The 26,167-nt window shown below is 37.1% G+C and overlaps 1 protein-coding gene across 1 annotated transcript; it reads left to right on the forward strand.

The window, feature by feature from the left end:
- Nucleotides 1–4,058: 4,058 nt before the first annotated feature.
- On the forward strand, nt 4,059–21,229 carry RFC3 (replication factor C (activator 1) 3, 38kDa). The gene is made up of 9 exons (XM_010835937.1): nt 4,059–4,261; nt 5,954–6,091; nt 6,532–6,599; nt 10,001–10,098; nt 13,989–14,170; nt 15,341–15,477; nt 15,567–15,665; nt 19,568–19,637; nt 20,939–21,229. Exons 1-9 carry the CDS (start codon nt 4,175–4,177, stop codon nt 21,128–21,130), a joined length of 1,071 nt encoding a protein of 356 aa, XP_010834239.1. The 5' UTR covers nt 4,059–4,174; the 3' UTR covers nt 21,131–21,229.
- The last annotated feature ends 4,938 nt before the right edge of the window (nt 21,230–26,167 follow it).

The following is a 26,167-nucleotide window of genomic DNA, read 5'->3' on the forward strand; positions in this document are numbered from 1 at the left end:
ACTATTCTGAATTTGTGTTATGCACAATTGAGCCACATGATAAAATGCTATAACATTTCCTTTTTTCAGAGACTACATATTCCTTTTATATAACTTTCATGTTCCCGGTTCTTGGTAACTGTCCTGTTTTCTCTTTGGTTAGTTTTTAGTGTACTTCTTGCTAATTTATTCCCAGACTCTCTTGCATATGTATAAATCTCATCTCAGGATGTGTGAGCACATCAGATACTGATTTCATCTTCTGGGGATAGCCATCCTCCTGCTCCAGTCTAAATAGCTCGTTTACCACACTGGCTCTGCCACTGTTGCCTGGAACTTTCCTGCACTGTTGTGTACAACGCCCTCTTGCTCTCTTCTACTGTGGGATCTCCTGATTTCTAGGTTCCTCTCCCAGAGGTTACAGATTACTCATTTCTAAAACATTAGGATGAAGTAATATCAGTGACAAGAGCCATAGAACCTCAAAGGAATAAAGGCACTGCCTCCTTTTTACACTAGATATTTAATCACATTTTGTGTTTTTAAAGTTGTAGTTGTTTTTTTTTTTATGCCATTTCATGTAAAATAAATCTTCCCTTTTAACAGCTATGAGTGACTATTTTTAGTTGTAATATATTACCTTTCAGGAAGGTAGCAAGGGCAACTGAAGATATGTTAAATATATATCACCATCAAATCATGTGGATAAAAGTGCTTTTTCGCTTTTGAAATTACAGCTTCATATATAAAGGATTGAGTAACGTGGGTGACAGGTTTGTAATGTGCTCAAGTGGGACAATTTATATTTTATGATTCCTAAGATCAAAGAGATGAAATGTACAGTATTCAAATATGGGCTTAAATACTTGTAACTAGCAATCCCAAATGGAATCTTAGTTAAGATTTGTAAAACAGTATGCACTAAACATCTTTTCAAAATAATATGCCCTAAGTGTTAGTTGCTCAGTCATGTCTGACTCTTTGCGACCCTTTAGACTGTAGCCCACCAGGCTCTTCTGTCCATGGGATTCTCCAGGCAAGAATACTGGAGTGGGTTGCCATTTCCTCCTCCAATATGCACTAAACTACAGTAAAATTAAGAACTTCTGTTCATCAAAAGAAACCATTAAGAGCGTTCAAAGCCAAGTTACACATAGAAAAAGATATCTACAATACATATGTTTGAAAATAAGTCATTAAGAGACAAACTAGTAAAAAAAAAAAAAAAAAACACAAAACCTTGAATAGCATTTTACAAAATAATATTCTGATATCCAGTAGGCATGTGATAAAATGTTCAACACCATTACTTATTCCTCTATCAACCCACCAGAATGGCAAAAATTAAAAAGGCTTACTGGTTGATGAGGATGTGGAGGTACTGTAACCTCAGTGTTTTGCTGGTGGGAACATAAAGTGACACAACTGTCATGAAAAACACTGAGGGGGCTACTCAACAAATTAAACATGGAATTACCATATACTGTAGTAATTCCACTTCTGGCCATTTGCCCCAGACAATCTGGAATCAGAAGCTTGAACAGATATTTGCACACTAATGTTCATAGTAGCATCATTCACAGAAGCCAAAAGATTAAAACAACCCAAATGTCTATTGATGGATAAGTAGATAAATAAATTATGGTATATACCTACAATGGAATGTTATTCAGCCTTGAAAAAATGAAATTCTGATACATGTTACAACATTGATGAACTTTAAAGGTATGAAAGTACGTAAAATAAACCAAACATGAAAAGATAAATACTATATGGCTCCACTTATAAAGGTACCCAGATTAGTCAAATTTATAGAGAACATAAAGTAGAATGCTGATTGCCATAGCCTGGGGATTACCAGCACAGGGAGTTACTTTTAATATGTGCAGAATTGCAGTTTGGGATGATGAAAAATTTCTGGAGACAGATAATAATGATGATTGTACAACAATGTGAATAAATATATTTAATGCTACTGAATTGTACACTTAAAAATAGCTCAAGTTCATTAATACCTGTGTTCTTGGAGCATAAGTGGATGAGGAAACAGATAATGGATAAGAAAAAAATGGTCAGATTCTTGTCCTTTGACAGCATGGGCACAAGCAGGGTCCTACTTAGTACATAGGCCCAGTACAGAACTGTGTATTGTGAATTACCATCCTCAGGGGAGAAAACCTCAACCAGTAGGGTATAAGAACGTCTCCCCAGCCCTCCTAAATAGATGATTCAAAGATATACTCTATACATTCCTCAAAAAGTCTCCAGAGGGGTCAAGCTCCAGTTGCTCCTCGAAGTGATCTTGATAATACAGGGTGCTCTGGCTTTACGTTCTCCTCTGTTTCACTTTTCTCAATCTCTCACTGATGATCCATTTGATCTTCTCCTGCATAAATTAACCACTTTGTTTGGGGGAGAGGGTGGATCACTCTGGCCTAAGATGAAGGAACTTGGTTTCCTACTATCAAGGGCCTCAACTGTTCCCTAGAGCCTCAAAACCCTCCTCTGGATTTTCTGCTTCGAAATGGCCAATGAACAGAGAAAGTATGCAGGAGGACCCAGGAGTTTAAATTGGATAGGAATGGAGGTAGGACTCATCATTGCAGACCTGCTTTCTATTGGCCAGAACTCAGTCACAGAATTCCACTAATTTCTGAGGAAGCTGGAGAAAGCATCCCTGTCCCCTCAGGAGGAACAGGAAAGAGGTTTGGTGAATACAGAGCATTGTCTCTGCCACAATTTACTATGAATTTTCCATTCATAATCTCTTCAAAATTTTCTCTTAGTATTTAATTTTATTTCTAAAGTGCAGAAAGGGATCTGCCTATTAATTCTGTGTTAAATGAGGGAATGGAATTATAACATGCTTTTTTATAAGTTCTATTTACCAATTATAATTGATCATTGACCATAATCAGAGAAAATTATAAGAAAAAGGGTCAGAACTTTCTCATTTTTATTAATAGAGGCCGGACACCAGCAAATTTTTCTGGGTATGCTCTCTGAAAAAGAAGGTCCAAATCTGTCCAAGTATATGAAAAAAGAAGAAAACTCATAAGCACAGCGGTAAAGCCAAAGTTACATATATCCTTTTATGCCCTGAACTGGTCTCTCAGCTTCTTGCAACCATGAAATTTCTTCCTCTTTAAAGAAACAAAATTAGATCCAGCCTTAAGAACCTTACTCCTGATTCTGGCAAGAACCAGCTACAGGTTTGCCCCAGAGAAGTGCACTGGGCTGAAATCCTACGTGGAAAGGTCTTGAGGTGGAAGTCTCACAGGTTGTTTCAGAAGTTTTTTGCGAATAGAGACTGTGTCTTTTACTTGATGTTGTTATTAATTGTGCCGAGTAATTTCCTGCACATATGAATAATTCAGTAAATATGATGATTCAGAGAATACAGTCAATTCTTGTGTCATAAATGAATGAGAGGGGGGACCTTGATAGAAGGTTATTACACATATTGGAAATTAATTTCTGTCCCGTTGCAGTATTTAGGATTCTGAACAATATGTAAAGTAAAAGTGTAAGTTAAACATGTAATTAAAATTACATACATCGAGAGAAGTGTATTTAAGAGGTGCAGTTTGAGTTGTCCCATTTCTGTAGCTTTTTCACGACCTTTTAGATTCCTTAGCTTTAAATCCATTAAGAATCTTGAGGAATGGAGGTCAGGAAACGTAATGAAGATTACATCTTAATTTTAGCGGTTTACTCAATAGAGCTTGTTTTGGTCCCTGCCACGTGAGACAAGTCCCAAGCCGGATATATTCTGGTGCCAAATACAGAACTCCACAAGGTAAACAGTTGGTAGGTTTCGATGGAAGGAACGAGTGAATGAATGAACGAATGAAATGAGTTCAGAATGGTGGTGTCTCTGAAGTACCCAGATTTGACTCCTAGAGTATCAGAGACAATTTTCCAGTTTTGCTTAATAATTCCTGTACTATGATAAGGGTGGGAGCAAAGAATAAATTATTAAATGAAACAATGAACATTAATAAATAGGCGGTTCCGACATTGCGACCAATTTTGTCCAAACTAGGCTTCCGTAGTCTTTCCGTGCCTAGCTACGCGAACACGCCGGTAGTGATGTCGCGAGATTTGAAGCTCGCGGGAAAACTTGTTTGCGGGTCTGTGAGGGGGGCGCGCGCGCGGGGCATTCGAGTGTCTGACCCTGGGAACTCGGGCTGGAATGAGCCTCTGGGTGGACAAATACCGGCCCTGCTCCTTGGGACAGCTGGACTATCACAAGGAGCAGGCGGCCCAGCTGCGCAACCTGGTGAGTCGGCGGGACGAGGCGGAAAGAGCCGGGGGAGGGGAGGTGCGCCACTCGGAGGTTTCGCGCCCCTCAAGAGCGGAGCTTCGCCCTCCGGCTTTAGAAGGTGTCAAGTGCTGTGGAGAAAAGTAAAACAGGGACGGGGACAGACTGTGGGGCCGGGGACTGTGCTTGCAAACAAAGTCTCCTTGAGAACTGTCCTCTTTGATTTTCTTAACCATGGGATATATTTTATTTCCTTTGTCCCGTTTTTTATTATATAGGGTTTGGAATAAATATTTGGACAGAGATTTAATATGTTAGTCTTGAGTTAATAGATTTGCTTTTCAAAAGTATTCACCTGTTTACGTTTTAATCTTCAACTTAATAAAACAGAAACACTTGCAGCATAACTTTTATTTTTGCTGGGACCGAAATTTAAAAAATGAAGGCTGTATTTGTGGAGCACCTCCTTTTTCCATGCACTGTATTACGTGAATAGTTCCTTTCCTTGACACTTTATTCTTTCAGTGCCAGCGATAGATAAGTTTGTAAAGTATTAAAGTTTACTTAACAGCACTTCTGTTGATACTTCTTTATTTTTAAATGGTTATTTATAAAATTACACTCCACAAGATTTTATGCTTTTCAGAAGGTTAAGGTCTGTGTCTTGTCATCTTTATAACCTTCACAGCACTGACCCCCAGGCCTGACTTGAGCATCAGAATCACCTGTGAACATATTTAAAACACATAGTGTAGTTCTGTAATACAGAACTGTCAGCATCCTACTCCATTCTTTTGCTCTTAACTTGTGAGATTACACCGACCTGACTTCCAGCTCCCTGCATCTGCACTTGCTGGAGGCTTTTTCTTGCTGACACCACTAAGCAGATTTGAAATGCCAGGGAATTAACACCTTATCCCCCATTTTCTTTCCCAAACTAGCAAAGGTTTGAGGAGAGGTAATGTATCATACTGCAGCTTCCCCATGCCTTGGGTGGTTTAATACTGTAATGTATTTTCACACTGGCTTCAGGTGTATCCCCAGCAGGATCAAGCTCCAGATGTCCAGAGTGGTTTTTAAGTTGAAAACACTTGTTGGCTACCTTCTTTTCCCCACTTTACTTTCCTTCTCCCCTACAAAGTTTTCCTTTACCTTCCAAATAAAACCAAATGCACTCATTTCTCATCCAAGGGACTCTTTGTAGAAGTGCAAACTATGGCAGTCATCACAGTCTCAGTTATTGAATCTTAATCTTGTGAATGGAGTCCTGGAATTAATCAGTCTTTTATTATAAGTATTTTTAAGCACATCTGATAGTCAGCCAGGTTTGGGATTTCTTGCTTTCTAGCATATAGTGTTGTATCTTACATGTACTGTGCTAGATATATAAGTTCAGTTCAGTCACTCAGTCGTGTCTGACTCTTTGCGACCCCATGAATTGCATCATGCCAGGCCTCCGTGTCTATCACCAACTCCCGGAGTTTACCCAAACTCATGTCCATTGAGTCGGTGATGCCATCCAGCCTATACAGCATTAATTCCAGGGGAATAATCGATTTCATAGTTAAAGATATGTCTGTCTCTATGTTCATTCACACACACGTGTTTTTGAACTTTCCTAGAGACAAAATATTTCATACATAGAAAGTAGTTTCTACATGTAGGAGCAGTGGCTTCTCTAGGGAAAATGCCTTATCCTTTTTATTCCAGGTACAATGTGGTGACTTTCCTCATCTGTTAGTGTATGGACCATCAGGTGCTGGAAAAAAGACAAGAATTATGTGTATTCTACGTGAACTTTATGGTGTTGGAGTGGAAAAATTGAGAATTGAACATCAGACCATCACAGTAAGCATTTTAGTTTGAAACAGAAATATATATGATTACCTCCTTTAAAAACAATTTCTTATGAGAAACACAGACACTATTCAATAATGTGTTATTAATAGTATGTGTTTATTTTTGTGTATTAGCATGGAACAGGCTGTGAAAGGGCATATGCAGATTGTTTATGATGATCTGCTGTTAGCTGGGGATAGTTTGGAGGTTTCTGGAGGTAAAGGAAAAAAGTGATCCACGAAAAACAAGATGTGTGATATGACCTAGTGTATATAAAAACATGTTTACCTGCACATTAAGAATGGGGCTAACATTAGTGGTGATTATCTAAAGTTTTATTTCTTTAATAAGCATAAATTGTTTATATAATTAAAAAAAACAATGAAATACAGATAATAGGAGAAATAGCCAATAAACATTAAAAAAATAACTATTTTCTTTGTCCACAGACTCCATCGAAAAAGAAAATTGAAATTAGCACTATTGCAAGCAATTACCACCTTGAAGTTAATCCTAGGTAAGTGGATACTACATAGAAATAAGCATTTTTAGAATAGTGGTGTTCAGACTTCTTCTTTTAAAGAGTAGAATGGTTTTTTATTATAAAATCATGTATCAGATCAGATCAGATCAGTCGCTCGGTCATGTCCCACTCTTTGCGACCCCATGAATCCCAGCACACCAGGCCTCCCTGTCCATCACCAACTCCTGGAGTTTACTCAGACTCACGTCCATCAAGTCAGTGATGCCATCCAGCCATCTCATCCTCTGTCGTCCCCTTCTCCTCTTGCCCCCAATCCCTCCCAGCATCAGAGTCTTTTCCAATGAGTCAACTCTTCACATGAGGTGGCCAAAGTACTGGAGTTTCAGCTTTAGCATCATTCTTTCCAAAGAAATCCCAGGGCTGATCTCCGTATAGAGAGACAAAATATAAAACAAATGAAAATGAAGCTGCCCTGTGTGAAACAGGGAGCCTAGAACCTTTCCACTTTCCCTTCTCTCTGAGACCCCTCCCCCAAGTCAAAAATTTTTAATAATTAAGTTCTTGCTCTATAAAGCTCTGTGTGTTACACAAAGTACTTTGAATAGTCAGTAAATTTTTGTTATATTGACTTATTCAGAACTGGTGAGCAAAGTATGTCTAAAAAGTTTGTAAATGCCTGAGAAAATATTTTATAAAGTGAATTTGGGTTACTCGTTCATTCTTTCCATTTTCTTTCAGTTTTTGGATTAGAGGGTATATTGATCTAATAATATTGAGAAGGACATGATGGCTGTTTAAGAAAATAAACTAAAGCTGATTTCTTTGCCCTCTTTTTCTGATTAATAGTTCTTCTGTAGCATGAATAGTCAATTGGAGATTAAGCTCTTTGTTTTTCAGGTGTTTGGAATTGACATTCAACCTAAATAACCAGGTGACTTATTTTGGTTTGTGAGGTACAGGGCTTAAGTGCTAAAGCAATGATATTGGTATAAATGATTGGTAATGCCTATAAATCAACAGCTTACAGAGTTCTGTTTTGTATCCTGAACTTCATTTGCTTATCTCATCCCCTTTCTAAGACCTTGAATCGACTCTGCTGATACTGGGAACAACTTGTCTAGGCTTGTTCTCTCACACACCTTTGCTAGTTTGGGGATGGAGAAGAAGAACACAGATCAAATTTGTTTTAACAAGTTATTTTTATATTTTGAGTAGTTATAGGTAACTAAGAAATTAGCTGTGACTAGGTATTAACTGGGAGAAGGCAATGGCACCCCACTCCAGTACTCTTGCCTGGAAAATTCCATGGATGGAGGAGCCTGGTAGGCTGCAGTCCATGGGGTCTCTAAGAGTCGGACACGACTGAACGACTTCACTTTCACTTTTCACTTTGGTGCATTGGAGAAGGAAATGGCAACCCACTCCAGTATTCTTGCCTGGAGAATCCCAGGGACGGCGGAGCCTAGTGGGCTGCCGTCTATGGGGTCCCACAGAGTCAGACACGACTGAAGCGACTTAGCAGCAGCAGCAGCAGGTATTAACTATAGTGGATACAGAAGTGTCAAAGTATTTGGTACTGTTAATAGCTATGTCTCTTTTTAAGTGGCTTACTCCTTGGATCTAAAGTTATGACCAACCTAGACAGGATATTAAAAAGCAGAGATATTACTTTGTCAACAAAGGTCCATCTAGTCAAGGCTGTGGTTTTTACAGTAGTCATGTATGGATGTGAGAGTTGGACTATAAAGAAGGCTGAGCGCCAAAGAATTGATGCTTTTGAAGTGTGGTGTTGGAGAAGACTCTTGAGAGTCCCTTGGACTGCAAGTATATCCAACCAGTCCATCCTAAAGATCAGTCCTGGGTGTTCATTGGAAGGACTGATGTTGACGCTGAAACTCCAATACTTTGGCCACCTGATGTGAAGAGCTGACTCATTTGAAAAGACCCTGATGCTGAGAAGGATTGAGGGCAGGAAGAGAAGGGGACAACAGAAAATGAGATGGTTGGATGGCATCACTGACTCAATTGACATGAGTTTGGGTACACTCTGGGAGTTGGTGATGGACAGGGAGGCCTGGTGTGCTGTGATTCATGGGGTCACAAAGAGTTGGACACGACTGAGTGACTGAACTGAACTGAAACTTAAGAACATGTTTGGTGTTTTCAGTTATGTTAATCAAATTGTAGTTGAGTGTAGGAGTATGTTTCAGTTTGGTTCAGTCGCTCAGTCGTGTCCAACTTTGCGACCCCATGAACCGCAGCACGCCAGGCCTCCCTGTCCATCACCAACTTCCAGAGTCCACCCAAACCCATGTCCATTGTGTCAGTGATGCCATCCAACCGTCTCATCCTCTGTCATCCCCTTCTCCTCCTGCCCTCAGTCTTTCCCAGCATCAGGGTCTTTTCAAATGAGTCAGCTCCTCTCATCAGGTGGCCAAAGTACTGGAGTTTCAGCTTCAGCAACAGTCCCTCCAGTGAACACCCAAGACTGATCTCCTTTAGGATGGACTGGTTGGATCTCCTTGCAGTCCAAGGGACTCTCAAGAGTCTTCTCCAACACCACAGTTCAAAAGCATCAATTCTTTGGCGCTCAACTTTCTTTATAGTCCCAACTCCCACATCCAAACATGACCACTGGAAAAACCATAGACTAGACAGACCTTTGTTGGCAGAGTTATGTCTCTGCTTTTTAATATCCTGTCTAGGTTGGTCATAACTTTTCTTCCAAGGAGCAAACATCTTTTAATTTCATGGCTTCAGTCACCACCTGCAGTGATTTTGGAGCTCAGAAAAATAAAGTCAGCCACTGTTTGCACTGTTTGCCCATCTGTTTGCCATGAAGTGATGGGACCGGGTGCCATGATCTTCGTTTTCTGAATGTTGAGCTTTAAGCCAACTTTTTCACTCTACTCTTTTACTTTCATCAAGAAGCTTTTTAGTTCCTCTTCACTTTCTGCCATAAAGGTGGTGTCATCTGCATATCTGAGGTTATTGATATTTCTCCCAGCAATCTTGATTCCACCTTGTGCTTCATCCAGCCCAGTGTTTCTCATGATGTACTTTGCATAGAGTTAAATAAGCAGGGTGACAATATACAGCCTCGACATACTCCTTTTCCTATTTGGAACCAGTCTGTTGTTCCATGTCTAGTTCTAACAGTGCTTCCTGACCTGCATACAGGTTTCTCAAGAGGCAGATATGGTGGTCTGGTATTCCCATCCCTTTCAGAATTTTCCACAGTTCATTGTGATCCACACAGTCATTAGTGATCCTAAAACACTTCAGTTTTAAAGTTTTGTGAATGTAGTGTCACTCAGTTTGCTTAAAATTTTAATCACTGAAGATCTTCAAGATTTTTCTTAGCTTACAAGTAAGGGTTAGTACTTATTAAATATTTGCATGTATATATTTACCACTACTTTTATTTTATATAGTGATGCTGGAAATAGCGATCGGGTAGTAATTCAGGAGATGTTGAAAACAGTGGCACAATCACAGCAACTTGAAACAAGCTCTCAAAAAGATTTTAAAGGTATGTGATAATTTTTTTATTTTGGATGAGGCAGGCACTTAAATTATAAGTAATGGGTATAAGAGGAAAATATAATGAGGAATGTAAATTCCAACCATTTAGCAAATATGTTATTAACCTGTTCTGTGCCAAGCACTATGCCACCTTTTTTTTTTTTTAAATATGTAGAAGTGAAGAAGAGAAACATAAACTCTGTGCTCCAGGAATTTATAGTCTAATGGAGTTGAATTGTGTCAGAAAGAGAACTGTTTGTGCCACCTATTTGTTACTTTAGAATTAATAAAATATTTAGATTAGTAATGGAAAAAGAATTTTAAAAGGGAATTACATGATTTACAAATAATGATTCTTTGAACAAAGTTATATGTTCATTATTAAATATATTGCTAAACAAAAGAAAATTCAAATCAGCTATAATCCCACCATCCAGAGACCATTACTGTTAACATTTCCAGTGTTTTGTGCATAACACCATATATTTTTACAACAAATTTTCTGATATATATGCCAATATTTAATGTTTTTGACATATTTTGCCAAAATCTTCATTTGAAAAAAGATATAGATTTGTGCTACTGCCAGCAGTATTTAGGAATGCCCATTTCTGTCTAACATTTATTATTTTTAATCCTTGTCAGATTTAGTGGAGAAAATAAGCTATACTTTTTCTTTAGTGAATGTGATAATTTTACCTTTTTTTCATTGCTCATTTTACTGTTGTGTGAATCATCTTACGTATTCCAGCCTATTTCTTTTCTCCTTAATCTGTACATTTCAAAATCAAAATTTTTTTTTCAAATATTTTTTGTGGTCTTATAATTTTTCTTCTTAGTTCTCATTATTATCTTACTGGATCGTCTAATGAAACTGCTTTGTATTTCTGGAGTAATCCTCACTACAGTTTTTAAAATATTGTGCTGTTTTCTGCCTAGCAATTATTTAGTTTTGCATTATTTTTTTACTGCTATCCTGTCAGATATTGTGATTGATCTCCTTATTTTTATTTATTCTATTCAGTTTGTGTTCAATTTCCAGAATTTGTCATTGGGAATCATTGTCTTGGAAGAGAGCTTCATTTTGTTATTTTTAGTCCACTGGTCTGTCAGATCTTATTGCATCAAGGTCCCTTAGCTCTTGTTCATGAATTGAACCCTATGGATGCTGTTCTCAGATTGGTTCATATATTCAGTGTGCTTTTGTGGGTGATTTAAGGTTCTCCTGTTCTGAAGATATCAAAAAACTGGTGGATCCTAGCCACTTCTTCCCACACGTAGTTTCTTGTTCTCACTTACTTATATTTAGGGTTCTTGGGGACAGCTTGTCACCTAGTTTCAATGTAAATGTTGTCTTGGATCTTGGAATCTGTTCTTTTATGGGAGAGATTCAAATGCTGTACTGCTATCACTGTCATCTTCTTGAAGTAATTTAATACAATGCTGGATTCAGTCCCTGCATACTGAATTTCTCAAACACTTTAAGGCCAATCCTTGATTATGACCAGGTAGAATCTTATTATACAAGTAACCAGATATCTTTATCCCTTATTTGCTACATCTCTTGTGACAGTGTTTTCCAAAGTATATTCCTTAGAATGCTAAGATTTTCTACAGAAGTACACACCTGAGTGAAATATTTTGGGTAAATGCAGCACACTATATCCTTGTCTTGGTGATTTTTACTGCATATAAGTATAAAAAGACTACAGTAGATTCTGCAACAAAATAACCTCTTTAGCTTCATTATCTTAGTGTTTGATCTTAGATTTTTTTTTAGTATAAATTTATTTATTTTAATTGGAGGCTAATTACTTTACAATATTGTATTGGTTTTGCCATACATTGACATGAATCTTCCACGGGTATACATGTGTTCCCTATCCTGAACCCCCCTCCCATCTCCGTCCCCATACCATCCCTCTGGGTCATCCCAATGCATCAGCCCCGAGCATCCTGTATCATGCATCGAACCTGGACTGGCGATTCATTTCACATATGATATTATACATGTTTTAATGTCATTCTCCCAAATCATCCCACCCTCACCCTCTCCCACAGAGTCCAAAAGACTGTTCTATACATCTGTGTCTCTTTGCTGTCTCGCATACAGGGTTATCATTACCGTCTTTCTAAATTCCATATATATGCATTAGTATACCGTATTGGTGTTTTTCTTTCTGGTTTACTTCACACTGTATACACTAATAATGAGAAAATAGAGAAATTAAGGAAACAATTCCATTCACCATTGCAATGAAAAGAATAAAATACTTAGGAATATATCTACCTAAAGAAACAAAGACTTATATATAGAAAACTATAAAACACTGGTGAAAGAAATCAAAGAGGACACTAATTGATGGAGAAATACACCGTGTTCATGGATCAGAAGAATCAATATAGTGAAAATGAGTATACTACTCAAAGCAATCTATAGATTCAATGCAATCCCTATCAAGCTACCAACAGTATTTTTCTCAGAGCTAGAACAAATAATTTCACAGTTTGTGTGGAAATACAAAAAACCTTGAATAACCAAAGCAATCTTGAGAAAGAAGAATGGAACTAGAGAAATCAACCTGCCTGACTTCAGGCTCTACTACAAAGCCACAGTCATCAAGACAGTATGGTACTGGCACAAAGACAGAAATATAGATCAGTGGAACAGAATAGAAAGCCCAGAGGTAAATCCATGCACCTATGAACACCATATCTTTGACAAAGGAGGCAAGAATATACAATGGAGAAAAGACAATCTCTATAACAAGCAGTGCTGGAAAAACTGGTCAAACACTTGTAAAAGAATGAAACCAGAACACTTTCTAACACCATACACAAAAATAAACTCAAAATGGATTAAAGATCTAAACGTAAGACCAGAAACTATAAAACTCCTAGAGGAGAACATAGGCAAAAGACTCTCTGACATAAATCACAGCAGGATCCTCCATGACCCACCTCCCAGAATATTGGAAATAAAAGCAAAAATAAATGGGACCTAATTAAAATTAAAAGCTTCTGCACAACAAAGCAAACTATAAGCAAGGTGAAAAGACAGCCTTCAGAATGGGAGAAAATAATAGCAAATGAAGCAACTGACAAAGAATTAATCTCAAAAATATACAAGCAACTCCTGCAACTCAATTCCAGAAAAATTAACAACCCAATCAAAAAATGGGCCAAAGAACTAAACAGACATTTCTCCAAAGAAGACATACAGATGGCTAACAAACACATGAAAAGATGCTCAACATCACTCATTATCAGAGAAATGCAAATCAAAGCCACAATGAAGTACCATTTCACGCCAGTCAGAATGGCTGCTATCCAAAAGTCTACAAGCAATAAATGCTGGAGAGGGTGTGGAGAAAAGGGAACCCTCTTACACTGTTGGTGGGAATGCAAACTAGTACAGCCACTATGGAGAACAGTGTGGAGGTTCCTTAAAAAACTGGAAATAGAGCTGCCATACGACCCAGCAATCCCACTGCTGGGTATACATACTGAGGAAACCAGAATTGAAAGAGACACATGTACCCCAATGTTCATCGCAGCACTGTTTATAATAGCCAGGACATGGAAGCAACCTAGATGTCCATCAGCAGATGAATGGATAAGAAAGCTGTGGTACATATACACAATGGAGTATTACTCAGCCATTAAAAAGAATACATTTGAATCAGTTCTAATGAGGTGGATGAAACTAGAGCCTATTATACAGATTGAAGTAAGCTAGAATTTTTTTTTAATAAAAATAAATTCTACCATACCTATAACTTTTGTATGTCTTCTCCAAAGGGAAAAGTAGTATATTAGGCTTACTATTTAGGATTTCACTCTGAATAATGAGAAAGATAAATACTCAAAAGTTTGTTTTGTTTCTCCTTCACTCAGTTGTGTTATTGACGGAAGTTGACAAACTCACTAAAGATGCTCAACATGCCTTGCGCAGAACCATGGAAAAGTATATGTCCACCTGCAGATTGATCTTGTGTTGCAATTCTACGTCTAAAGTGATACCACCTATTCGTAGTAGGTGCCTTGCAGTTCGTGTGCCTGCTCCCAGCATTGAAGATGTAAGTCAAGTTAAATTTTTCAGAAGAATTCAGTTCAGATTCCATGCATACTGTGTGTACATCCCTATTATGTTTGTTCTTGTAAAAACGTAGTGAACTATGTCAGCAATTCAGAAATAGCTATGGCCTAGGTGCTAACTCAAACCATTATAGTAGTAAATACTAGATATCAGTATATAGAAAATGTTCTTTTCTTTAAATCATCTTTTTCTTTAAATAGGTAGTAATTGTGGATTTTATAAAACTAAGGGAAAGCTAGTTATTTAGTGGCTTCTACCTCAACCTGACTTAACTGGCTTATAGAGGAGACTTGAATATTTAGGAAATAGATTTTTCAAGAAGATGATTTGGGAATTCCTAGTCCCTAGTTCAGAGACCAAAGTTAGTTTGAATCAACATAAAGTGTATTTTTTTTTTTCCTTTATCATTCTTAATGCTGCTGCTATGGCTAAGTTGCTTCAGTCATACCATTCTTAACAGCTATCAGTAAAAATGCCAGTTTCTCACAATAAGCAAGTTTCTGCTGTTAATAGGTTTGGGGTGATTTTATGCAAAGTAGGGATAATAAGTGACATTGTATTGTGAGTTTCACTTGTAAAGATTTTGAGAGTTTTAGAGTTTAAAATGTTTATAAAGCAGCAGGACCACCAGGTTATGTCTCTCCCATGAGTACCATTCACGTCTTGGTGCCTGAGTTGTGTCCAGTTAGGCTTGTACAGCTCAACTTGGCAGCCTTGTGAGCAGTGTTTTTGCCACCAACCTGTGGCCCTTTGTCTCCAACTCCCTGCTGCCTTGAGGAGGCTGGCAGGTATGGAAGTGGGACCAGATCTTTCTCCAGGTGCCCATCTAGTTGCTGACTGTACCTGATAGCTAGGTTAGACCCCTGGCTTCCTGCTGAAGGAACAGTGGATTAGGGTAGGGTAGTGACCAAAAAGGAAATGGCAACCCACTCCAGTGTTCTTGCCTGGAGAATCCCAGGGACGGGGGAGCCTGGTGGGCTGCTGTCTATGGGGTCGCACAGAGTTGGACACGACTGAAGTGACTTAGCAATAGCAGCAGTGACCAAAAAAAGAAAGGTTGGGGTTCTGTAACAATATTCTTAACAGAAATTGTCTCAGCATGCAGTTTGGCAGATTGCTCATTTTTGTTACTTTATTATTTTATTTGTAGATTTGCCACGTGTTATCTACTGTGTGTAAGAAGGAGGGTCTAAATCTTCCTCCACAACTGGCTCATAGACTTGCCGAGAAGTCCTGCAGAAATCTCAGAAAAGCTCTGCTTATGTGTGAAGCCTGCAGAGTGCAACAGTGAGTAAAAGGGGTCAGTTACTACAGGAATCATGTTGTGATATAAACCACTTTCGTTTAATTTATTGTGTTCTCTTTTTGTCATGTAGATATCCTTTTACTGCAGATCAAGAAATCCCTGAAACAGATTGGGAGGTGTATCTGAGGGAGACTGCCAATGCTATTGTCAGTCAACAAACTCCACAGAGGTAACCGCTATAAAAGATCACCATAAAAGTTTGATCATTGAGACAGTACAGATATTCTAAGTTGTAGATTAGCTGTTTTATACTGATACCATGCCATGTAGCATTATAATTAAATTTAAATTATAAAATACTATACTTCTAAAGAAAAAGTAGAGTTTTAGACATTTAATGGTTCAGAATAGTTGGTGTATGATATCATGGCTTTTAAGAAGCTACTGGCATGCAAGTATGGAACTTACACATAAATTGAAACAAATTTTGGAAGTTTAAGATTTTTTTTCCCCCTCAGAATCTTGGATGATTTAATATTAATGCATAGCATGATGTGTCTAGCTTTCTAATATTGAAGATAACACTGTATAACTTTGTAATTGATGTGTTATAGAAAGACACTAGACTGTGTGTAGACTTCCAAGTTCTTCTAATTTTTAGCTAAGTGTCCTTAAGCAGGTAACTTTATAAACTTAGAGCTTCAGCTTTTTCATTTGTATAATGAAGAGAGATTGTGTGATAGTGGTTTGAGAACTAGAAGACTCCGAGCTCATGTGTGATGATAGGCTCCATTAAGAATAATACTGTGTATGTGCCGTCAGTATGTAGGAAGTATTTTGTGCATATCTGCTGCACAGATGTTTCTGTTTGCTTCTTGGGTCTCTTATTCAGTAGTAGACCACACTGAAAGTACTTCAACCATAGCTGGTTGGATTTGTTATGACTTTGATTGAGGAGGGCAATTGGCTCTTCTCCAAATCAAGAGTGACAGTCTTAAGGCTTGGTACTTTTGGAAAGTCTGGTGAAGGTTGTGTAAGCTCACTGAGACACAGTCTCCTACTTTTTTTGCCTGTCTGAAATGAGAAACCCATCTTTGGACTTTAGAGAGGGTTATTGATTATTTTAGGAAACAGACTAGATTGAGTGCAGCCACTGAAATGTAAGCTTCCTTGGTTTACGTGAACATAATTGGGAGAAGGAATATACTGTGTTTCTCCTCTTGGGTGGTATATCTGAGAATTGTTATTTTTATAAGAAATTCTCCAAAGGAAATTGCAATATGTACTGTTGGACAACCGTAATAGATTAGAGGAGGTGAATGGTCATAGAAAATCGGTACTTGATATTTTATCAAAGTTTGCATTGAATTCCTCTTCATCTATTTTAGTTGAAGAAATAGTTTTCGAAAAGTGCCAGATGTTTTAAGTAGATTCTTGAGAAAAGAAACCTTGACTTTAGGATAAAGTGTGCATTCCATTTTGTAAATACTGTCAGGTAGTGAAGAAATCTCAAGTTTTAAGGAAATAAAATTCAAATGAAGCATGTCTCAGGAGCTTTTTACTTTCATAAAATATTTCCACACCAAAGGTGACTTTTCTTGTTTTTGTTCTGATTTTAAAGAAGAAAAATTGATGATAATAGTTGAACTTTCCCACTCTTAAGGAGATTTAGGTACAGATGTTGCAATATTTGACATTATTAAATGTATTTTTAAGACTTAAGTTGATTATTACTTTTCTTAATTCTGCTGCTGCTGCCCGTTCCTCCAGTTTCCAAACAAATTTTGACAGCTCATAAATGAATTTGTCCAGGAAGAAGTGCTGCTGTTCCCTATTTAGATTAACAGATTTGGGATTTGATGGCATTGTGTCTTTAAAACAAAATATTCCTCTTAATTTCCGAAAGCCTTGAAGCTGTCCAGAAATACTAGGATGGCCAGTGTCATTTTGAACATTGGTCCGCACAGTACCAATGACTCCTGATTTTTGACCCTGTAGTCTAGCTGTAATATTTATGGTCTTGATTCTTTTTTTGATACATGTTAGGAAATTTCTTATTTTCTAATGTGATATGTGTCTGTGATATGTGCTCAGAGTGTCCAACTTTTTTTGACCCCGTAGACTGTAGCCCCGCAAGCTTCTCTGTCCGTGGAATTTTCTAGGCAAGAATAATGGAGTGAGTTGCCATTTCCTTCTCCAGGGGATCTTCCTGACCCAGGGATCTGAACCTGCATCTCTTGCATCTCCTGCCTTTGCAGGCAGGTTCTCTGCTCCACCTTTCTCATGTGACTAGCAGCTTATATCTGATGAGCAATTATTATGCTGACATTTACACTATTTCATTTAATTCAAATAACAGTCCTATGAGGAATGCATTATTACCATCTTACAGATAGAAAACTGATTCTTAGCAAGATTGTTGCTTTTTTTCAGGGACATTTGGTTAGTAAGAGGCAGAGGCAGTTCTAGAATACCATGTTTCTCTGATAGAATAATTTGTACTCATTATCACTTGTAACCTCCAAGAGATAATGACACCGGCTTAATAATGAATATATTAATGTTTTAGAAATGAAATCATATTAGAAATGAACTCAGACTAAGAGAAGCATGAGAACATGTGTGAGATGCACACAGTATTGTTAGAGTACAGTTTTATACGTAAATATATTGTGAATCAGCTTTTTAGAAATAAGCTATATGCATTATTAAAATAATTTCATATCATCTGTCATTTATACGTTAAGAATCAGATTTTATTTGGGGTATATACTGTCATGTCCAAGAGACATTAAGGCCTTTGGAATCAGACTTGAGGTAATGCTGCTTCAACTATGTAAGTTTTGCTGGAAGCTTAACCTCTCTGAACTTCATGTTCTCTTCAGTGAAAGAGACTTGTGTTTGTGAGAAATAGTGTACTGCAGTGAACCTCATACAGATAAGAGATTAAATAGATGCTTTGGCAGACACTGGAAGGGTATGGGCTAAGACAGATTTGTGCTTAAATCATGGCTCTGCTATGGTCAACTTTGTCAGGTTATTTAAACCATCCGGGCCTTAGTTTTTTCTTTAAAAAAAAAAAATGGAGATAATGCCTCACCATAGCTGATATGGTGACTGAGTTAAATTATTGTCATAGTGTCTTGTGCATAGCAGTTGCTCGAAAAATGCTAGTCTTTTTTTTACTTTACTTAGTTTTATTGTGGTACAACTTCATACTCCTAGAATCTCAGGAAGGGGGTCTTAACTTCTGCTTTGAAGAAATCTTTTAAAAATCACTTCCCTGCTTGATCTGAAATATAGAACATAATGTGGTCTTATTTTGGTAAAGATTCAGAACAATTATTTTTTCTTTAGGGGTAGGTAAGTATATTTAGAAAGATTAAGTTACTTTTGTAAATATAATTTGTCACTTTTCTTCTTGCTGTTTTAATATGTTACATGTGTATTTCCCTCATTAACCCTTTTTCTTCCTGAAAGTATTATGAGAAGGGCCTAGAATTATGATCTTACAGAGCCCTCCAACAAATGGCCATATTCACTTAGCCAGCCTGGGTTTGTGCCCACCTGTACCCTCTTGTACTGCCCTTTCTATGACAAAACAGCTTTGTTTCTCTGCCATAATTTTTTTTTTTACTTTGCAGTTGAGATGATAACATTATGTTATATTCATGGTTATATTTTCTTTTCTTCAGTAATTGACTGATTATTTAATATTTTCATAACCATTTTCTCATTTCCTATGTATCATCTATCTGGAGAAGGAAAGAAAAATATTACTTGATGTATCATTAAAGTATATTAAAATTCGTGGTGTGAATAAGCTCAACCCTTACTATGCGTGAAGTCTTCTGTATTTTCAGTGTATATATATATAAATACTGTGTGGGTGTGTGTCTATATATGTAAATGAATATAAATGTTGTCTGACTTTAAGGCAGTTCTATAATTTTATTTTAGAAAAATGAACTAAAGTTAGGAAAAGCTCCCATATATGTATCTTAAATATGATAAGCCATTGAAGAAAATGTTTGTATTGGGATGTATAATTCTTAAAGTAAGATGGCACAGTAGGTACTTAGAAAAATGATCTCCTGTTTTCATTACAAAGTATTGTTTTGTTTTGTTCAGGCTCCTTGAAGTTCGTGGAAGACTGTATGAGCTTCTAACTCACTGTATTCCTCCTGAAATAATAATGAAGGTATTCTGATTTCAAATCTTGTACTGTCTATAACCATACAATCTGGTTTGATTATGTGGTATCATGGCTTTTGCTGCACAAAGATATATTGTCAGTTCTTTCTGTCCAGCTCATTAGTTCAGCAGATACTCAGTCCAAATTGTATGGAGCTTGTAAGGTGTGCCAGTCACCGTTAGGAGTGTGTGAAGAAAACAAGGGTGGGCCTCCTTCAGAGAAGTTACATTTTGGTGAAATGGAATGGGAAACAAGAAGCAAGAGGATTTCAGAATGGTCTAAGTATTATAAAGGCAGTGACCAGGTAAAATGATAAAAATGGAGGGCTGAGTTATGGAAGATCAGTGATGGCTTCTGTGGAAGGTATGTTTAATCTGAAACTTGAAGGATTGAAAGGTGGATCCATGCAAGTAGTCAGGGAATAGTATTAATATTTTAGACAGCAAGCCTCAGTGCACTTGAAAATTGAGGTTAAAGAAGGTGGTAGTGATTTGTGAGGGACGACTTTAGGTCTGGTCTAAACCTAATCAACTCTCTAGCTAGAAAGATATTGTAAATTGACTATTACCTCTTAGGCAATACAAGACTTTTTATTTCTTTGTATTTATTAAAATTACATGAAAAAATTCAAAAGTGAAGATTCCCCCTTCTGTTTTCATAAGACCTCTTTTCAAGTCACACTGAATTGAGTCCATATATGTATGTTTCACGGAGAAGGCAGTGGCACCCCACTCCAGTACTGTTGCCCAGAAAATCCCGTGGATGGAGAAGCCTGGTAGGCTGCAGTCCATGGGGTCGCACAGAGTCGGACACGACTGAAGCGACGCAGCAATGTATGTTTCACAAAGCTTTAGTGTCTTTTACACTACTATGCTTTTTAAATTCAGCAGTGTAGTATGGATGCTGTTTCATGACAGATTTACCTCATTCTTTTTGGTACATGACTGGGATTTCATTGTATGACTATACCAGTTTTTTTGATATAACCCCTGTGTTACAACCTGAAGTGTTAGACTTCAGGTTGTCTACAGATTATTATAATTAATAATGTTACAGTAAGCATCTTTGTACTTAAATCTTTGCACCCTTGTAGATTTAAGTATTTGAGGTTGAAATATGATAGATAACTATCACATTTTTACTCTAGAATAGTATGTTCTTTTGGATGAAGTCTGCTGGTCCATCAAAAATAAAAAGGAGAACATATCAGTATTTAAGTTTCACTTCCTTTTTGAATGAGAAAAGTAAAGCGTATTTAGCTAATATTTTTTTAATTATTTTTAAAATTGCTATTTATCTTTCTTTAGGGCCTTCTCTCAGAACTTTTACATAATTGTGATGGACAACTGAAAGGAGAAGTGGCCCAGATGGCAGCTTACTATGAACATCGTCTACAACTGGGTAGCAAAGCCATTTATCACTTGGAAGCGTTTGTGGCCAAATTTATGGCACTTTATAAGAAGTTCATGGAGGATGGATTGGAAGGCATGATATTCTGACATCTCTCAGTAATTCTTCCTAATATTTCTCAATATCATCATTTATGTTCAGTTTATATTGGAAGAGCTACAGATAAAATAAACTAACATTGCTTAATTGTTATTTGTGTGTTTTTTTTCTTTTTGGAAGGGGGAAGGTAGTAATTCTTCTGAATTATTAATCATTATTCTCTGAGTTAAATAACTGCTCCTGTACTATTGAAGTGTATTGAAAGGATACAACTGAAAACTGTAGAGTCTAGGAACATGATTTTAATTTACTTTAAAAGTATGTTTTCCAAGTATGCAGTATTGATCCTCCCATTTCCATCCACTCTCTCCCCTGCTGAAGGAAATTTACCTAAAAAATCAGGGTTTGTTTTCTTACCTCCAGATAACCATTTTTAGCCACAGGTACATAAATTTTTGCTTGGCAAGTCATTATCTTTAATCATATTTTCCCTCAACCAAGAATTATATTTTTGCAGCATATATAGGAATTAATTTTGAATTATAATAGCATGGGTATGGAGAAAATTGCATGAACCATCTGTTAAAACTGTAGAAATCCAGCTTTTAATTCAGTGATTCAGATTTGGTATAAGGTTGACTATTAAGAAATAAAGATCTTTTCATTAATACTTGAGAGTCTTAAAGAATATCCATCATATAGTTCTGAAGCAAAGGTATATTACTGTTGAAATTATTCTTTGAACAAGTGTGCTGTTATATTATTGGTCCTATCCTTTGGAACATTCTTTATTCAGAAATCTGGTTCATGGAACAAAGGGTTTGCTTGACAAAAGTCAATGACAAGCTCTATATAAGAATATTGGGAGGATCTGCTTTTGTAGCAGTTGGTGCTAAGTAATCAGGAAGTGTTTAATTGGCGAAGACACAGCTACACACTCACTGAAAAACCTAAACCTGGGAAACTGTTCAGATTAAGAGGAATGATGGTTGCCCTTTTTATGGGAGCAAGTGATACTAATCAGGCCCCATCTGGAAGTCTTAGTCCTGGTGGCTTCATGTTAGGAGGGATATTGATATTGTAATAGAAGAACTGGGAAAGTGAGGTTTGGGAGAGCTAAGACTGTTCTAATTTGTAGGGGGGAAAAAAGGGAAGTAAAAAGTGTGTCCCAGAGATTAAATGCTCCAGAGATCATTGAAGTCTATCCTGAGTCACCAGGACTCATTGTCTTCCAGCCCTATGTGAGCTCTGGTAATTATTCAGCTTAGTTTCCAGCAGGTCTTTCCCTAGTTGTATTTTGTTATCGGCTTTTTTCTCTATGAAGAAATGCTCAATGTGAAGTTATACTCAATGTATTTGCAGTTTATTAATTAGCCAAAGATGCAAGGCATGCATTATGCAGATTTCTGTTGAACTTTTCTGTGTAACTCTCCCCTTTCCACATTTCTGCCATGCGTATTCAGCCACCCCAGCCTCTGAATTCTCTTTTTCCCTCAACTCTTCGTTACCACAATTGTGTGAAGGTGTTGATTCCTGGATGTAAATCACTTATCTTCCGTAGTTCTTCAAAATGAACAGAATTAGAAGTTTAGCAAATGTTGATAGCAATACTGTTTACAATAGCGAAGACATGGAAACACAGTAAATGACTGAGCATGATTCCTCTCAGGTCCCTTGGTTTATGGTGCTGGATTCCACAGCTTGCTCAAAGGCATTTCTGCCCATGGGTGGATGTCAAATTTTGTTGTTGGCAGACAGACAAAAATGAGGTACATCTTAAGCTGCCATGATGCTGATATCACTCCCCTTTAGTTTTATGTTTTAATAATACAAATTTTTGTACATAAAATATTAGAAGTTGTGCAATATGCATCACACACACAAAAAAACTCTTGCTATGTTTTTTCCTTAAGTACTATTTTTTACTTTGAATTATAGCAGATCTGAGTAATAGGAAATTTAAATGTTGTTTCCAAATTATAGCACTCCAAATCATGAAATACATTTCTTAAAAATTAGAAAATCAACCCTTGGCAGCAGTTTTCCTTGTACCTAGTTCTCAGGAAAGTCATAGTCATCATGTTTTTTAAATTGATGAACTAAATTTTACTAGCTGTTTGCTCTTAGGTTTCTTTCCCGTTTACAGTTCCTATGGAAATTTGTGGAAATACGAAATGTTATCATGAGGTGTTCTTTATCAGGTGTTTGTAGTATGCAGACTTAAAAATAAATTGCTTTCCTCTCAGTAAAGGAAAAGTGATCCTTAAAAACCTTCACTGATGTTTAAATTACAGCCTAATGCTGGTTACGGACACTGTAGGGTACATTTGTGGCTTGGTACTTTCTGTGCCTGTTTCAGCTCTTTTGATGCTGATTGCTTACTAAAGTTACTGTCTCTGTTAGATAGCAGCATAAGAAACTTTAGCAGCTTCCTAAAGTGCAGCTGTGCAAGATAATTTATAGCAGTAGGCATGGAAAGAGCTTTACAGTCTTTCCAGAATAACATTAAATACCTTTATATGAGGCACTGGGTTAGATTCTTTACAGGCATTCTGTTATTTAGTTCTCTTAATCTTGAAGTTGTCCTTTATTATCCTGTTTTGTAGATGAAGAAACTGGATCTAGGTAGGTGAGCACAGACTCCCCTCTAATACATTCACAGCCACCAACCAAGATATAGGCCCTTAATACTGCCCAGCAAACTCAACGTTTCTCTGATCAAGTCTCTTTAATGCCTTTGCCAAAACTTCATTTAGAGCAGATAACCTTATCTCCTTATCAGCCAACTACCAAAACAATATGTATGTATCCTGTATTACTATATGTTTATTTGTATGTATCCTGTTTACTCTGTGCATTCATATTTTCTCTTGATACAGTAGAGAAGCTGTTCATCTGTTTATAATCCCATGCCTTGGATTTTACTGATTTTCACTCATCTGTAGAAACCTACAATGTCTTCTATCCTTGTCTCTCTTGTCCTAAGACCCTCTCTCAAAATTAGATTCTTGCTTTGGTTTTTATTTTCCTTAATATCATCCTATTAAAGTTTCCAACATAACAGAAAATTGAAAAAAAAATGACAAAATTCATACCAGTAGTTTATAGTGGACATGTAACTGCATTTGCTTTATCACATATCTATCCATCCCTCCATTTTTATTCGTCTTATATTTTTGCTGGATTTCAAAGTAATTACATTTTCCCCCCAAGCCTTTTAGCCTTTAACTAGTCAGTTTAATAAGGGAAGAAAAATATATAACAGGCATAAGAAAACAAAACGATGGAGGAAAATTGGTTTTTTTAGCAGATGAAATTATTGTTTACCTAAAAAACCTAAACAGTTCCTTTAAGAAATAAGTGAATTTAGCAAGCTTATAAGATATAAAGTCAATATACAAAAACTAATTGTATTTTTATGTAATTGAAGTAAATAACTGGAATATAAGGTTTAAATAATTCCATTTACAATACATCAAAAAATCCTAAAATACTTAGTAATAGATTAATAAACTGCTCAAGACCTATACATTGAAAATAAGTGATTGTTAAAGAACATGTGTATAAATGTAATGCTATGTCTTGAATAAGTTGAGTGCATAACATAGGTATCTGCTGTCTTTACACAAAGGTCAGGCAAAAACGATATTTGAATTGTTAAAAGAAGTCAACTTCCTCATGTTGGAAAGGAAAGGAAAATCTGTTCTTAATTTTTCCCCACTGCCTATCTCCTGCTTTACAAAGATTGAATTCTTTAGTTGATAATACAATGCGTCTAACCATTAAATCAATCTGATTTCGGTGTTGACCATCTGGTGATGTCCATGTGTAGAGTCTTCTCTTGTGTTGTTGGAAGAGGGTGTTTGCTATGACCAGTGCGTTTTCTTGGCAAAACTCTTAGCCTATGCCCTACTTCATTCCGTATTCCAAGGCCAAATTTGCCTGTTACTCCAGGTGTTTCTTGACTTCCTACTTTTGCATTCCAGTCCCCTGTAATGAAAAGGACATCTTTTTTGGATGTAAGTTCTAAAAGGTCTTGTAGGTCTTCATAGAACCATTCAACTTCAGCTTCTTCAGTGTTACTGGTTGGGGCATAGACTTGGATTACTGTGATATTGAATGGTTTGCCTTGGAAACGAACAGAGATCATTCTGTCGTTTTTGAGATTGCATCCAAGTACTGCATTTCGGACTCTCTTGTTGACCATGATGGCTACTCCATTTCTTCTGCGGGATTCCTGCCTGTAGTAGTAGATATAATGGTCATCTGAGTTAAATTCACCCATTCTAGTCCATTTTAGTTTGCTGATTCTTAGAATGTTGACGTTCACTCTTGCCATCTCCTGTTTGACCACTTCTAATTTGCCTTGATTCATGGACCTGACATTCCAGGTTCCTATGCAATATTGCTCTTTACAGCATCGGCCCTTGCTTCTATCACCAGTCACATCCACAACTGCGTATTGTTTTTGCTTTGGCTCCATCCCTTCATTCTTTCTGAAGTTGTTTCTCCACTGATCTCCAGTAGCATATTGGGCACCTAATGACCTGGGGAGTTCCTCTTTCAGTATCCTATCATTTTGCCTTTTCATACTGTTTATGGGGTTCTCAGGTCAACAGTGAAATCAGATTGATTATATTCTTTGCAGCCAAAGATGGAGAAGCTCTAAAACAGTCAACAAAAACAAGACCAGGAGATGACTGTGGCTCAGATCATGAATTCCTTATTGCCAATTTAAGACTTAACTTGAAGAAAGTAGGGAAAACCACTAGACCATTCAGGTATGACCTAAATCAAATCCCTTATGATTATACAGTGGAAGTGAGAAATAGATTTAAGGGACTAGATCTGATAGAGTGCCTGATGAACTATGGACAGAGGTTCCTGACATTGTACAGGAGACGGATCAAGACGATCCCCATGGAAAAGAAATGCAAAAAAGTAAAATGGCTGTCTGAGGAGGTCTTACAAATAGCTGTGAAAAGAAGAGAAGCGAAAAGCAAAGGAGAAAAGGAAAGATATAAACATCTGAATGCAGAGTTCCAAAGAATAGCAAGGAGAGAAAAGAAAGCCTTCCTCAGCAGTCA

This window comes from Bison bison, unplaced genomic scaffold (genome assembly GCF_000754665.1).
Source record: "Bison bison bison isolate TAMUID 2011002044 unplaced genomic scaffold, Bison_UMD1.0 scf7180017864056, whole genome shotgun sequence".
NCBI lineage: Eukaryota > Metazoa > Chordata > Mammalia > Artiodactyla > Bovidae > Bison > Bison bison.